A 13,561-nucleotide genomic window follows, 5' to 3' on the forward strand; every position below is an offset into this window, starting at 1 on the left:
TCAATTTTTGAAAAAGGTGTTGGTTTGTTTTTTTTCCTTCCACCTCCATACTGTAAGGTTTGGATGTGGTTCCCCATTTCTTGACCTGAGCTTTAATAGTACCGTTGGTCCTTGTTTTCCCTTGTCACTTTTAGCATTGTTGAATGAAGCCTTCCAACATTTTGAACACTGTAAACATGAGCACTGGAAGTGCACCAGATTGCTGCTAATAGAATAGTTGAAATTATTTCACTTAGTAAGCACTACCTCTTCAGATAAACTTAGAGTGCTTATCTAAATAGCAAGAAAGAGAACTGCAGGTAGACCTATCTAGTTGCTAAATAGAGTATAAAATTGTTCTTTTAACAAGTGAAAATGACAAATCTTTTAAGGAATTAGATTATTATGGGGCTTTCCTGAATTATCCTCTTTATGAATAATGAATTAGTTAATGCTCACTGATGCCAATAGAAACACACCAACTCACTTCAGTGAGTTCCACATTAAAGTTGTAAACTTCCCAGTATTGTGGCCAATAATTTTACAAGAATGGAGGAGGATAAATGGAGCTATGGAAGACTGGAAATAGCTTGCCCTTAACAAGAATTTTATGTGGAGTTTTTTTAATTTACAAGAACGTCAGGTACAAGATTGTGAGAAAATCACATGTTGCAAGAATTATGAGCGCAGAAATAGCTACCACTTAGCTCTGTCTCTTGATATTGCCATTGCTAGTTATGTAATGAAAACTCTAAATAATAATAGAAATAATAGTAAACCCAGGGTAACATTAACAGTGTAAAATATGTTTTTTCAATGTGTCTACTATGTATGATTCTGCAGACTTCTGATAAAACTCTTAAACAGAATTATGCATTTGTTTAGTTAAGGAAATGCAATGAGATGAGCAACTGTTTGTTTTTCTCATGAATGCTCAAGAAGAAATGTCATATCTAGAAAAATGAGATCACAGTTAACTGGATTTCTTAAAGTGAAAACTGAAAATTTTATATGTGCAACTTGGTTATAATACTGAAGGGAACACCATATCTTCCAGCAAAAGGATGGTGATAGCGCTGAATAGGAGATCTTACTATATCATTTAGAAATAGCACCGAATACAATATTATTTCCTTCAGCTGCAGCTGAACATAGCAACAAATAGAGTACTATGCATCATATGAGGACATGATCTTGATTTTGGTTCCTACATTCTTATTTTTATTTTCTCCTGTATGAAAACACAACAAAATGTTACTGTTAGAGAACTGGGAAACTTCTCTACATAATGAGATATTTTCTTTTTTTATTGTGGGGCAATGTGAATTGTTGGGATGGTGCTGGGAGGGAGCTCTGCAGTAGTTCTATTTAAAAGGGAAAAAAAACCCGTCCAAATTTCAGGACTAATTCTGTGAACTGACATTGAGATCTGTTTTATTCAATTGAAAATTCTTCTGATTTGTGAGTGGATGGGTGGCAAAGTAAATACTTTAAAGAGAAGCATTTACTTTAGGTAAACATGAAGTCATAGCTTTGAGTTCTTCAGATTTCTGATGATAAAATTATCTGGTTAAACATTATTGTCATATTACATTATTTTCTAAATAATCAGTCTATGACTGAATACCTGTATAAGCCCTTATAGACCAATAATTTTTATTTAAATACTTTTTACGTATACCTTACCGTATAAGCCTTGGTCTTGAAAACACTTAAGCACCTGAGTAGCTTCACAGTGTTGACCAAGCTCTTCCAGAGTCACAGATACATCCTCTTTTATCTCATTCTTCTAGTACTCTTCATCATTTTAATTTTATTACATTTTCTGTTTGCAGACATCCTGAACTTGATACAAGCCACCATCCCCGACAACCAGGTAAGCCTCCAGATCCAGGACCACCAAGTTTAAGTAAAAGCAGAACAGTAGATGTGCTGAAGACAGAACAACGGGCACCTGGCCGGAGCCCTTCTTCTATTAGTCTAAGGGAATCAAGAACCAGGACTGATTTTAAAGAAGATCAGAAGCCAAGTATGATGCCCAGTTTTCTCTCAGAAGCCAACCCATTGAGTGCAGTCACTTCAGTTGTGAACAAATTCAATCCTTTTGATTTGATATCAGATTCAGATTCAGCCCATGAAGAAGCTGGTAGGAAACAAAAAGTTACCCAGAAAGAGCAAGGGAAACCTGAGGAGCAGAGGGGCCTTGCAAAACATCCAGCTCAACAGCAGTCTCCAAAGCCAACTGTTCAACAACAAGGAGCTGTCAGACCTACCCCCCAGAAAACTGAGTCTTCCAAACCTGTGCCTCAGCAGCAGCAGCCTGGGGAACCAAAGCAAGTTCAGAAACCAGGTCCTGGTCATCCAGCAGACACTAAGCCAGAACAAGCAAAACAACCACCCCAGCCGCGAGGACCACAAAAACCTCAGCCCCAGCAGCCAGAGCCAACGAAACCTGCTCAACAACAAACTTCTGCAAAACCTTCATCAGACCCTGCAAAACCATCACCACACCAGCCAGACAATGCTAGAACGTCATCCCAAGCCCCACCATCAAAACCATCATCGCAGCAGCCAGGACCTGCAAAACAACCATCTCAACAGCCAGCACGGCAAGGAGGTCCTGTAAAACCATCTTCGCAGCAAGCAGGGCCTCCAAAACAGCCTCCTCCACAACCTGGACCTGAAAAGCCATCTGCTCAGCAAACAGGACCTGCAAAACAACCATCTCAGCCTGCACCTGGGAAGCCACCTCTGCAGCAAACAGGGCTTGTAAAACAAGTGCCACCACAGGCAGGGGCCGCAAAACCATCTTCTCAAACTGCAGGGGCCACAAAGCCCCAGGCACAACAACCAGGACCTACAAAACCACCAGGCCAGCAACCAGGGCCTGAAAAACCCTCACAGCAAAAGCAAGCAGGTGCAACACAACCCGCTGAGTCTGCCCCAAAGAAAACCTTCTGTCCTCTTTGCACAACCACCGAACTTCTGCTGCACACTCCAGAAAAGGCCAATTATAACACGTGCACACAGTGTCACACTGTAGTCTGCAGCCTGTGTGGATTCAATCCTAATCCTCACATAACAGAGGTGAGTAGTTTTAAAACAACTTTTTTCTTCCAGAGCACACAATCATGTTTGCCTTTGTTATGCTGAAACATCACATGTGTTGCAGTGTATCATCATGATCACTTAAGGCCTGAACAAGTTCAGTGAAAAACAATCGTGCTATTTAGGAACACTACTTATGAATACAAGGGGGTAAAATTGGGGAAAAATGGTAATGGTTCTCTGGACAGTGTTTAGAAATGTGTTCTTATTTTTTCATATAAAAAGAGGAGGAACCCCAATGTGACTTTTTTGCCATTTTGTTTGATTTTAAGCACTCAGTGGCTATGTTTATAATCTAACCACAGTAGCCATGTGCTAATATGTTTATAAAGAAGTTAAATTTGTTAGTGTAAGAACTAAGTAAGAGAAAAATAAAGGAAAATGACTCTTCGTAGCCCCAGTGTGTGTTTTGAAAAGGATATGAGGTGGACTTGCTTTGTAACAGTATGAATGTTCATTAGCTGAAAGCCTGACTCATGAGTTTTGACTTGGTGATACTCAGGTGATTTCATTCTTGTGTGATGCTAAGAAAGATCTCTGTGGACTATTTCTAACCTTGATCACCATTCTTGCTGTAATTATATAACATAGAAATGGCATAGGGAGTAATATTAAGACTTTAAATGAAATTTTAACCTTATGTTTGCAGTAGCTTGATTTATGTGCTTATACATAGCTTTATTCTTTACCTGTTCTGTGTGGGAATAAGGCTTCATATGAATGTCTGATCTCCTCTTATTGCTTTAACAGGTTCTCATACTTCCTAATATGCTAAGTTAATTTTTCGGTGTAGTTCGGGTTTGGTTTCAGTACCAAGATTTCTATAATTTATAGACATTCAAGCATAGCAGACCTGGCACTGAAGACTAACTAGTGATAAATAGCTGGAAGGGGTATTTAGGAAATTTATTTTTGACTTGTTTTGGCGTTACTTTAAATGATCAGAGATGCTGATAGGAAGAAGTGCAGACTGCTACTACGTTTTGAATCTGACAAATAATGTCTGTAGGTTTAAAATTGAATGAAAGAATCACTGCAGCTGAAAGGGTCATCTGCAGATCATGTAGTCCAACCCTCTGCTCGAAGCAGGATCACCTAAAGCAGGTTGCTTGTAGCCATTTTTTAGTATCTCCAAGGATGGAGACTCCACAGCCTCTCTGGGCAATCTGTTAGCTCAGTACCACAAAGCTTTGAAATCATTACTAGCAATTGGATTTCTTTCCAGTGTGCATGCTTATTAGGTGAGTACCTGTTAACAAACAGCAGGCTTTTTGCATTCGACAAGTATATTATTTATTGATTTGTTGTTAAAATTGCAAATTTAAACATCATTTAGGAGTGTACTGTTGTTTAAGTTTAGGGAAATTCAGGGTTGAGATAGTTGACACTAATGCTTGGACTGGAAAAGGAGTGACTTGACCAGCCATGTGGAGAAATTTCAGAGCATCTGCAACTAACCAGGTGCTCAAAGATTATATTATGAAGGCCTATATGAGGAAAGGACATAAAGCATGTAATTCTGGACAGTTTGGAGGTAAAAAGAGATACAGTTATGTATAATGGACAAGAAATATGAATACATTGATGTTATAGTCAAAGAGGAACTTCTTAAGAAAACTTTACCTTCAAATTCTAAGAGTGTTTTTAGGAAAAAAATCTTAAATTTATTTGTGGGTGCCAAATTGTTTATTTCTGTAGTGTGTTCCTGGAGTCTCTTGGAGCTCCAAGTTTGTCTTCCTTTAAAAACTTCAGATTTTCCATGGAAATTGCAATGACTTTGATATGTTCAAATGAAGTGGAGTTTGAGAGAGAATTAATATGAGAAGATCTCAAAGTATTTGGAAATTCTGTGAATAACTACTAGTTTTCAAAGTGGGTACTCTATGAGTGTGAAATTCAGGACTTTAAGACAATAAATACAGCTGCATTTAAGACTAACTGATTGCATACATATGTAAAAGCAGATTTGAATTTCATATTGCACATTGAAATAAACACAGATATGCATTTATTTCATGATGAAATCACTTCAGTAGATGAAGGTATTGGGCATCTAAATTATTCAGCTATTAGTTCCAATCTCCTGACTCCCACTCAGACTTTTCTCATTTGCTCAGCTTTACACCACCAGCTGTCTTGCTGAAACTTCATTGTAGGTGTCCTACTCCAATCTGCAGTGAAGTGCAACAAAAATCACATCTGACTTCATTTCTGAACAGTTGGAGCAAAGTAATAGAACCCACCCTGGCACATACAAAAATTTGACTTATTTCAACTGCAACACTCCCACTTGAGTTATTATCAGACTTTCTAGTTTACCTTTCTTTTCAATATTTAGATTGCTAACAAAAGTTTCTGATTCCTCCTTTATAATAGTTAACACATTTCTTCCTATCTAGCGTGAAGACCATGGTTTGTCTTAGCTGTCAGTATGCTTGATTATTATACAAGGTTGTTTTGTTTTTTTTTTCTTTTGGCTTCTCTTTATGTTCTCCTAAAATTTTATTGACCAAAAGTCTTTGCCTCATACCCATGCAACTTACTGACTATGTCTTCACCTCTTGTTGTTGTACTTTGACTGTTCTTGCTGTTTGTTTTGCCAAGTTTCATAATTCTTTAATTGTGTTGTGCCTTTACCATGCACTTTGTAGCCACTGTTTTTATTCCTTATGTTAAAACACATTATCAATTGGAAAGCAATACTTTCATATTGGATGTGGGGAGAATGGAACGTATTTATTTAGAAAAAAACAATTATATTACTTTTGTTGTCTAACATTTTCCCCTGTACAGCTGCTTCAACTGTCTTCTTAAGATATTCTTCTTAAAAGTTTTTTACAGGATAGATAAGTCTTCATAAGTAACAGAGTGAATTATTTTGCAACATAGATATTTCTAAATTTCTATGTTTCTAGCTGATTCTGGAGAAAATATATAGCAGGCTTTACAAACTGTCTCAGGAAGTAGGTTGCATGCATTGTAAAACCATTGTAAAAAGTACTGATTTAAAAAACAAAAACAGTCATTATTTTCATTTAAACCTCTATTTAAAATGCAGTATTACATGCACTCTGTTTTAACTCACTGGAGAGAGCTGTGTAAGTCAGGGCAGAAAGTGATACCTGCATTGCCACAAGGTCAGACCCCTTGAACTATTTCTTTGAACTACCTGACATTGCTGTCCCCTTGGGGAAAAGGAGTAGTTGGTATCTTGGTTTATACAGCAGTCTAGAGAGAAAACACTCCATACATAATGTGTTCAGTAACATATGTCTCTCTAATCTGCCTAGGTATTCACACTCCACACATCACCATGGCACATGATTCCCTAGCAACAGTTGCATAAAGTAACAGAAAAAATTATATAAAGAGGTTTGACTGGTACTCTCTTCCATTTTCCTTTCACATACTTCAGAACCTTGTAGCAAGTGTGTATTTATTTTATCACATGGTGATTTATTTTGCTCATTAATATATATATATATATATATATTTTGCTGAAACCACTCTCATGAGCCATTAGCAACAGAAACCAACACTTCCCAAAAAAAGATCCAGCCCTATAGATCATGTGAATAGGAGTAGGCTTTCTGAAAATAAGCAGAGACATGTGAGGGACTATCCATTTTATTAAGCACTTACATATAGTTTTTTATAAAGCTGGGTAAAAAGCGTGAACTGCTGTAGTTAAATCTAAATGATCAGTGCTTGTGCTTGATAGCTGGAGTAAGTTTTCATTCCCTGTGAAGTAGTTATTGGAAGAGACATACAACATGAACTGAACAGTAGTTTAAACTGTTAAAATATTTAATTACATGATTTATGCTGGACATCTGTAAAGTCAGTGATCAAGTCAAGTGTTAAAGCTGTTGATGTTGGAAACCTGGTTGTACGTGAGCTCTGCTCCATGAGCCTACCCTTGATGAGTCCGTGTGCCTATGTGAATGCTTGTCTTTTAGAAGGGATTATTTTTCATGCATTTTATCTACGTCAGTGCATATTTCATCCATGTTTCAGTAAGATGTTGAAAGACCATTTAAAATCAGTGTTGGAGCCAGATATACTTGTTTATGTAGATACTTGCTGAAAGTTGTACACTCAGAGAATGTGAAGATTTGCATATTGACATACAATTTGTTTACTCGCCAAAAGCTCTTCTGGATGGAGGTAAAGTGAGTTCTAAAAAGTATTTTATTGGTTCCGACTGTTTCTGAAACGACATGTCTGTATCCAAGTTGACTTAAGCCTGATGGAAAAAAAAAAAGAAGAAGAAAAAAAAATAAAAGGTTGAATCTCCCAACACAGCGTGTATAATTTCAGATGAAGCAGAATGTTTTGCTGGGTCCACACCTTTATTTTTCTTTTTGTCAGGATTATTTTTTTTTAACCCAATTGGAAAATATTTTCTTGTTTGTCATTGTTGAAATTGTTTTGGGGAGAGGTCTATTTTTTTTGTTCTTCTTTTGGTAGAGCTAGGAAATTTCTGGATCAGTTGCTCTAGATACTAGAGCCTTGAATATTTGCTCTTTCTTTCTGCTTCCATTTTGAAGTACAATCCTGTCACAGCCTTTGGTGATTTAAGAGCATGATGATTTGGTTCAAATCCTTATAATGATTTTCAGTATTTCTATTTGTTTTTATTGACATCTTGCATATCCAAGTATCCTAAACAGTGGCAAATCCTTGGACTTGAGGTATTTTCAGTAACCTAAGAGAATTTAATCAGTTAGAAATGCATTGATCTTCTTCAGTTATTATCATTATTAGTAGTTCTACAAGGAAGGGAATACATAATAATTTTAAATACTATTCATATAAGGAAGATGACTGTAATTCTTGTGGCGAAGCCAGATAAGTTTTACTTACACTTAGAATAACATTAATAGAAATGACTATTAAATCATTGTTGATTATGTGACACTAAAGGAATCTATTGATTGAATTGAAATATTCCCTTTGGTTTACAGTCTAGACCCTGCCGTGTTGCCTTAGTGCATAAGAACCAGAATGCAACATGGACTGGAAATGACATATATACAAAAATAAAAGTGCCATTGCTGTGACTAGTGACATGCCACAAAGTCAGAGCTTTTTAATAACAGGTGAAATAGCTTTGAAACTGTACGCAGTATGTAAGCTTAGACTTGGATGGATTTTCAAGGTGTTATAAGTAATGCAAAACAGAATAGACAATAATTAAGGACTTGAATCTGACTATCAATTGTTATAATCATAAGTTGTAAAGAAATAGGTTAAAACCCAACAAACCTTTTTTCTTTTTTTAAACTTTCTCAAAGTGTTAATTTAGATATAAACTCTTAACTGCCCCAAAATAAAGCTGGAGGTGTTCTGTAAAAGAAAATGGAGTTTAGTCTGGGTTCAAACTGATTGTAGAGCAGATTTGAACAAGCCTTGTTTAGTTGTCTCTTAAAAACGATCTTTTGTGAAATATTTGCTTTGATCCAAATACTACTTGTGGTATTCCAGTGTTACAAACACTACAATTCATATGGAAGTGGAGGTTATTCACAATTTTCGTGGTCAAATGACCTTAATATAGCTCCTTCAGTTCTGCCCCTAGCTACAACTGCCACACAGGCATTTGGGAAAATTGTAACAATCCAGAAATAGAAGGGCTATGGAAGTACAGAATATTGTTTCTCTCTGTGGAATACCCTTAAACACAGACACACTGTTTCTCTCTCATAGGAAGACTGTGTGCCTACATTTCTGCTTTACATTTAGGGGTAGATGTATTAATAGTACTGAGGCCCTGTGGATTATTTTCCTTTTTTTTTTTTTTTTTTTTTGTCTTTTAAGAAGGGGACAGAACATAGAACCAAACACCTGTGCATGGCAAATAGTTTCTCAAAATTTTAATTGGGACTCATTCTACAATATGTTGGAGTGTTTACTCATTAGCCTAGAAGACTGTCCTGTCCAGTTTTTAACACAAGTAAATAATAAATTAATCTGCATAGCTAAAGATGTCAACTGCAGGGAGCCATCTGCACCAGCATTGCTGTTGCTCAGCAACTGGAATTTACTACGATGTTGGGCCACGTGACGGAAGCTGCTGTTTCCTGGGTGAACGCTGGGCAGGAGGCACAGCCCAGCCCGGCTCCCACCAGACGGCTTAATCCTGTTCCAAATCCCAGCGATATCCACTCGGATGCGCTCGGTGCAGCACAGATGAACTTTAACCTTTTCTTCGCTGCACTCTTGATATGCCATTACATTTACTGTTAATCACTCACATGATTCTAGTGTATTAAATCCAGATGCAGTTAATGAGAGCAACCAGCATTTGTTGCAGTGATGCATGATGCAGGGCACGGAGCTGTGTTTAAGTCTTTTTCCTTGTTCTATGCATGAGGCAGCTTAAACACATGTGGCTGTAAAAAATAACTTTTAGATATTCTGAAATACCAGCATTCAAAAAAAAAAAAAGAAGTCGAAAGCTTATATTCACTATTCACTATATTCACTATAGCTTCTAATTATATAAGCTATAAAACAATAGTTCCCCAAACACTCACAGTTCATATGCAAACTATACCTTTGTATTAGTAATTTAAGGAGAGGAGTGGAGTAAGTTTTTAAGATTGTGATAACTGCTTAACACAATGCATGCAGTCATGTTTTGTAGTAGTTTTAAAATAGCATTTATAAAGAGCCTTTTTAAATGGCTATTTAAAAAGTTTGCTCAAACACTGGTTTAGCACTCAGGCACAGTGTTTGCAGCTATCGCAGTGGTTTGTAGGCTGCTGACTAGAACTTAATGTCATTTTCATGAGCAGCTTGAGTCAATGTTTCCTGATAAACTCCCTAGTTGCATTTTATATCTGATATCCAAAAGAAAGGTAAATATTTACTTTTTAGTGATAATCTATTTGCCTTAAATGAGGATCAGTTCCATACCGTGTACAATAGTTAAATGTTTGTTTCAGTGTAGTTACCTCAAATAGCTGAGACCTTATTCATGGAAGGATGGTGTAGAAGCAAAATTTGGTCTTTATTATTGCCAAGGCTTGCTTAGAAGACCTTTTCAGTTGCATGTCAGCATACTAATTCAGTTTTTTCTGTGATAGAGGTTGTTCCTTTTTGTTCATAAAGGGATTTTTGAATCTAGTTTCTTGTTTCTTACAGTATTCTACCACTCAGCTTGAAACTGCATAAAATCATGGGTTCAAGTGTTTATTTTTCATGCTTTTCATCATCTTGACAGAAATATTTGCTAAGAGCCAAATCTGGTTTCCTCCCTCCTCTCTGAAATTGTCAGGAACCAAATAAGCTGATGTGTTTTCAGACCAAAAACTTTTTTTTGTCAATAAAGCTTTTGGGCAATGCTGAGCAATGTCAGCAAAGTCCATTTATGTATCTCTGGCAATGTAAAGGCCCTATAAATCTTTATCTTATCTGGCGATGTAAAGGGATCTTAATATTTTATGCATATCTTAAAGTTCCTTTTTATAGTACTAAATGACTGGTCTGAGTGAGAATGAGATCCATTGCCCTAGAATTTGGCTCTGTTCTGCAAAAGGACTATTAAAATGGCTTCTGAGAGCATAATTTGTATTGTGTGCCAGTGATTTTTGTATGAAATATGTTCAATCTGCAAGTAAAATTTCTTTCTCGCAGTACATCTGGAAGCTTAGAATCTAGCTGGATTCTCGTCCTCCCCTACATCATCTGCAGGAATAGAAATTGAACATACCAATCAATGCAGTCACTCTCTGACAGTTTTCCTATTCCTTTTGATGGGTTTGCATAGTTTAAACAAATCTGAACACTTCTGCAGGAAGGAATAGGTTCCAGATTGCTTTCAGTTGTTTTGGCTTTGTTTGGGATAAAAACTTCAGTGTAGCTTGTATTTGATATTGGAGTCAACTGTTAGATTAGGAATGCATAAAGAAAGGTGAGCTACAGAACATGGTGCTGTAGCTTTCTTCAATGTAATTCTCCATGGATACTGTTACTAAAACACTGAATAAATTCATTTGGTGCTTCCAACTAATAGAGTCTTTATGAAGCTTTTTAAAGATGCCATAGTTGATGAATACATAAAATATATTTTAATTACTTGATTGTTGTTATGAGAACATAGTTTCAACATTAGTGAGTTAGAAGACAAAGTAGCACTTTCTATGTTTAGTAGTTGAAATCTGAACAAAAATGCTGCATGAAATCTGTCAAATTTAAAGTGCTAGTCATGGCACTTAATGGCATGGGTCTCAGGATGAAGAAAATCACTTATGTTTTCTTCTATAAATAAGACCCAGCACCATCCCTATCTATCAGTGTAATAACAGACATCTTGGGATCCTCAGCATCAAAGAAGAATCTCCTTCAGAAATAGAAAAAAAGCAATAGCACATATGTTGCCCTGGAAAATTTTGCCTTTCAATTCTGGGTAGAGATATGAGATATATGGAGAAAGAAACTAGAAATTTACAGAACTGCTGTCCAGGAAGACCTCTAAGGATAGACAAACATTAGTATTTTAGGTATCTGCAGCAGCAGTAAGTTTTACTTCATTGATCATCCATATTTAACATAAGCTTTCTCCTACTAAAGTTTATGGAAAAATCTCTGTAACTGCAATAGAACAAACAAGTCAGTGTTGGATACAAAACTGCCTCATGTATCACACCCAATTTTGAACTCCTGCAGTTCCAGCAACAGAACTACACTTTATGCAGCTCTGCATTTGTTTGAAGATGATGTGTGTAAACTACAATGACTTGGGGATTTTGGCACTTAATTCCTCCCACTAAAATGCGTGGGAGGAATTTTATGTCTAAACCAGAAAGGTTTAAAAAAACAATACAGTGAAGCAAAACTTCCTACATTTTCCATTTTGTAGTTCAACTGTAGGAGTAGCAGATTCAGTTTTAGTTTTAAAGGCTGCAGTTTAATACTGAGAGTATACATGTGTGTATATATATGTTTGCTATTTTAAGATAAAAAATAACAGTTGTGAGTTAAGGTTTTGTCTTTTGCAGAAGACTATGTTGAAAAGTGTAACACAGAATTAACATTTGTTGGAACTCCAGCTAGGTAGTAGAGGCAGACTGGACCAGCTGCTTGTTAAAGACAAGCTGAAATGCTTATGAATGTGATTGGAATCTAGACACCTTAAAAATAAGACTACTTAATCTGTAGTCCCACCAAACCCTACAGCTACATTGGGGCCTTGAAGGTGTCATTGTGACTTAAAATGAGACTTCCTGAAGCTGAGTGAGAGCAGGCAGGCATCTGTTACGGCCATGGTTTTGTTTGGTCATCTTACTTTAGATTACAGCACTTTCATTTAAAAAACAAACAAACAAAAAAGGCAAGTGGAGGTGTTAAGAAGAAGCAGGAGCATTGTCCAAATCTCTGTAAAAGTTCTGCGGTGAATGGGAGAAGACATTCCTCACTTAGGCCCATTAAAAAACTCCTCACAGGGTCCTCTTTTTCCACCATAGAGAGCCCAACTCCTTAATATAAGAAATCTTAATCACTTTGGCAAAACCAGACAGCTATGACAGCTGAGGTGGATGTTCAGAGCATGTGGCTTAAGTCTGGTCTTTGATTAAACTTAAAGCTTCTATAAAACCCTTAAGAATTCATCCAGAAATAGTATTAATGTGTATCTAATTAAATTAGATTACTAATATCTAAAATCAGATGTCATAATTAAGATTTACTTATTACAAGTAATTTTCCTTTGGACAGGGGACTTGTAGGGGAACTGATCACCGAGCAAACAATATGGGCATTAAGCTGAATGTAATCTTTGCTCAGGTTCTCTGTGCAGTTGTTAACTTAATTCTTTTAATAATTCAAAGCAGAACTTAAATACATGTTCCAGTTTGTTTCAGTTGGTTTCACTTTTTAACAGTCATTTGCTATACGGATTGCAAGTAGATCAGAGAATTGTTTAAACAATCTAAAAAAATTGCGCTGAAAACTGAAACCTGGGAAAATAAAAGCAGCATTATAATGAATGGTAACTTGATTACTGTGAACTTACATCTGGGGTCCAAAATTTGGCATTTCTTTGTGAAGGTGTTAGCAATAACAAGGTCATATTCCAGAGTGTGCATATACCATGTTTATCAGAATAATTGGAATAACTGTATTAGGGAACGGCGTTCAACTGTTCTTTTAATCTTTGGTGCTGGAAAAATACAAGGCTGGCAAAGCAAACCAAAAGAGTGAATTTGTTGCCTCAGTCCCTGACATCAGAGTTCTTTTCTTCTAGTGAGCTCTGATATTACAGACAAAAATCTTTCTTTGCATGTTGTACCTCCAGTTTAATCCCATGGTGTGTCGTAGAGATTTCAGACCCAAGTGAGAAACAGGATCCAGAAATCTTTACCCTTAGGGGAAAAGATCTGTATCTTATATTCTGTCTCCTCTTAATTGCAGTTTCCCTCTGCTGCAGTGATGCGTGCGAATGCCGTAGCTGGTACACTGCGTTTCACAC

General features: G+C 36.6%; 1 protein-coding gene across 1 annotated transcript in view; it reads left to right on the top strand.

The window, feature by feature from the left end:
- The window catches only part of PCLO (piccolo presynaptic cytomatrix protein), a gene marked incomplete at both ends in the record, with an annotated part of 351,318 nt that overhangs the window by 4,094 nt on the left and 333,663 nt on the right, over positions 1-13,561 (top strand). The window contains one exon of the mRNA XM_082071252.1: positions 1,815-3,066. Within this exon, the coding sequence (XP_081927378.1) occupies positions 1,815-3,066 (1,252 nt within the window). The remainder of the gene's footprint in view (positions 1-1,814; positions 3,067-13,561) is intronic.

This window comes from Streptopelia decaocto (genome assembly GCF_964273445.1).
Source record: "Streptopelia decaocto genome assembly, chromosome: 1".
Classification (NCBI taxonomy): domain Eukaryota; kingdom Metazoa; phylum Chordata; class Aves; order Columbiformes; family Columbidae; genus Streptopelia; species Streptopelia decaocto.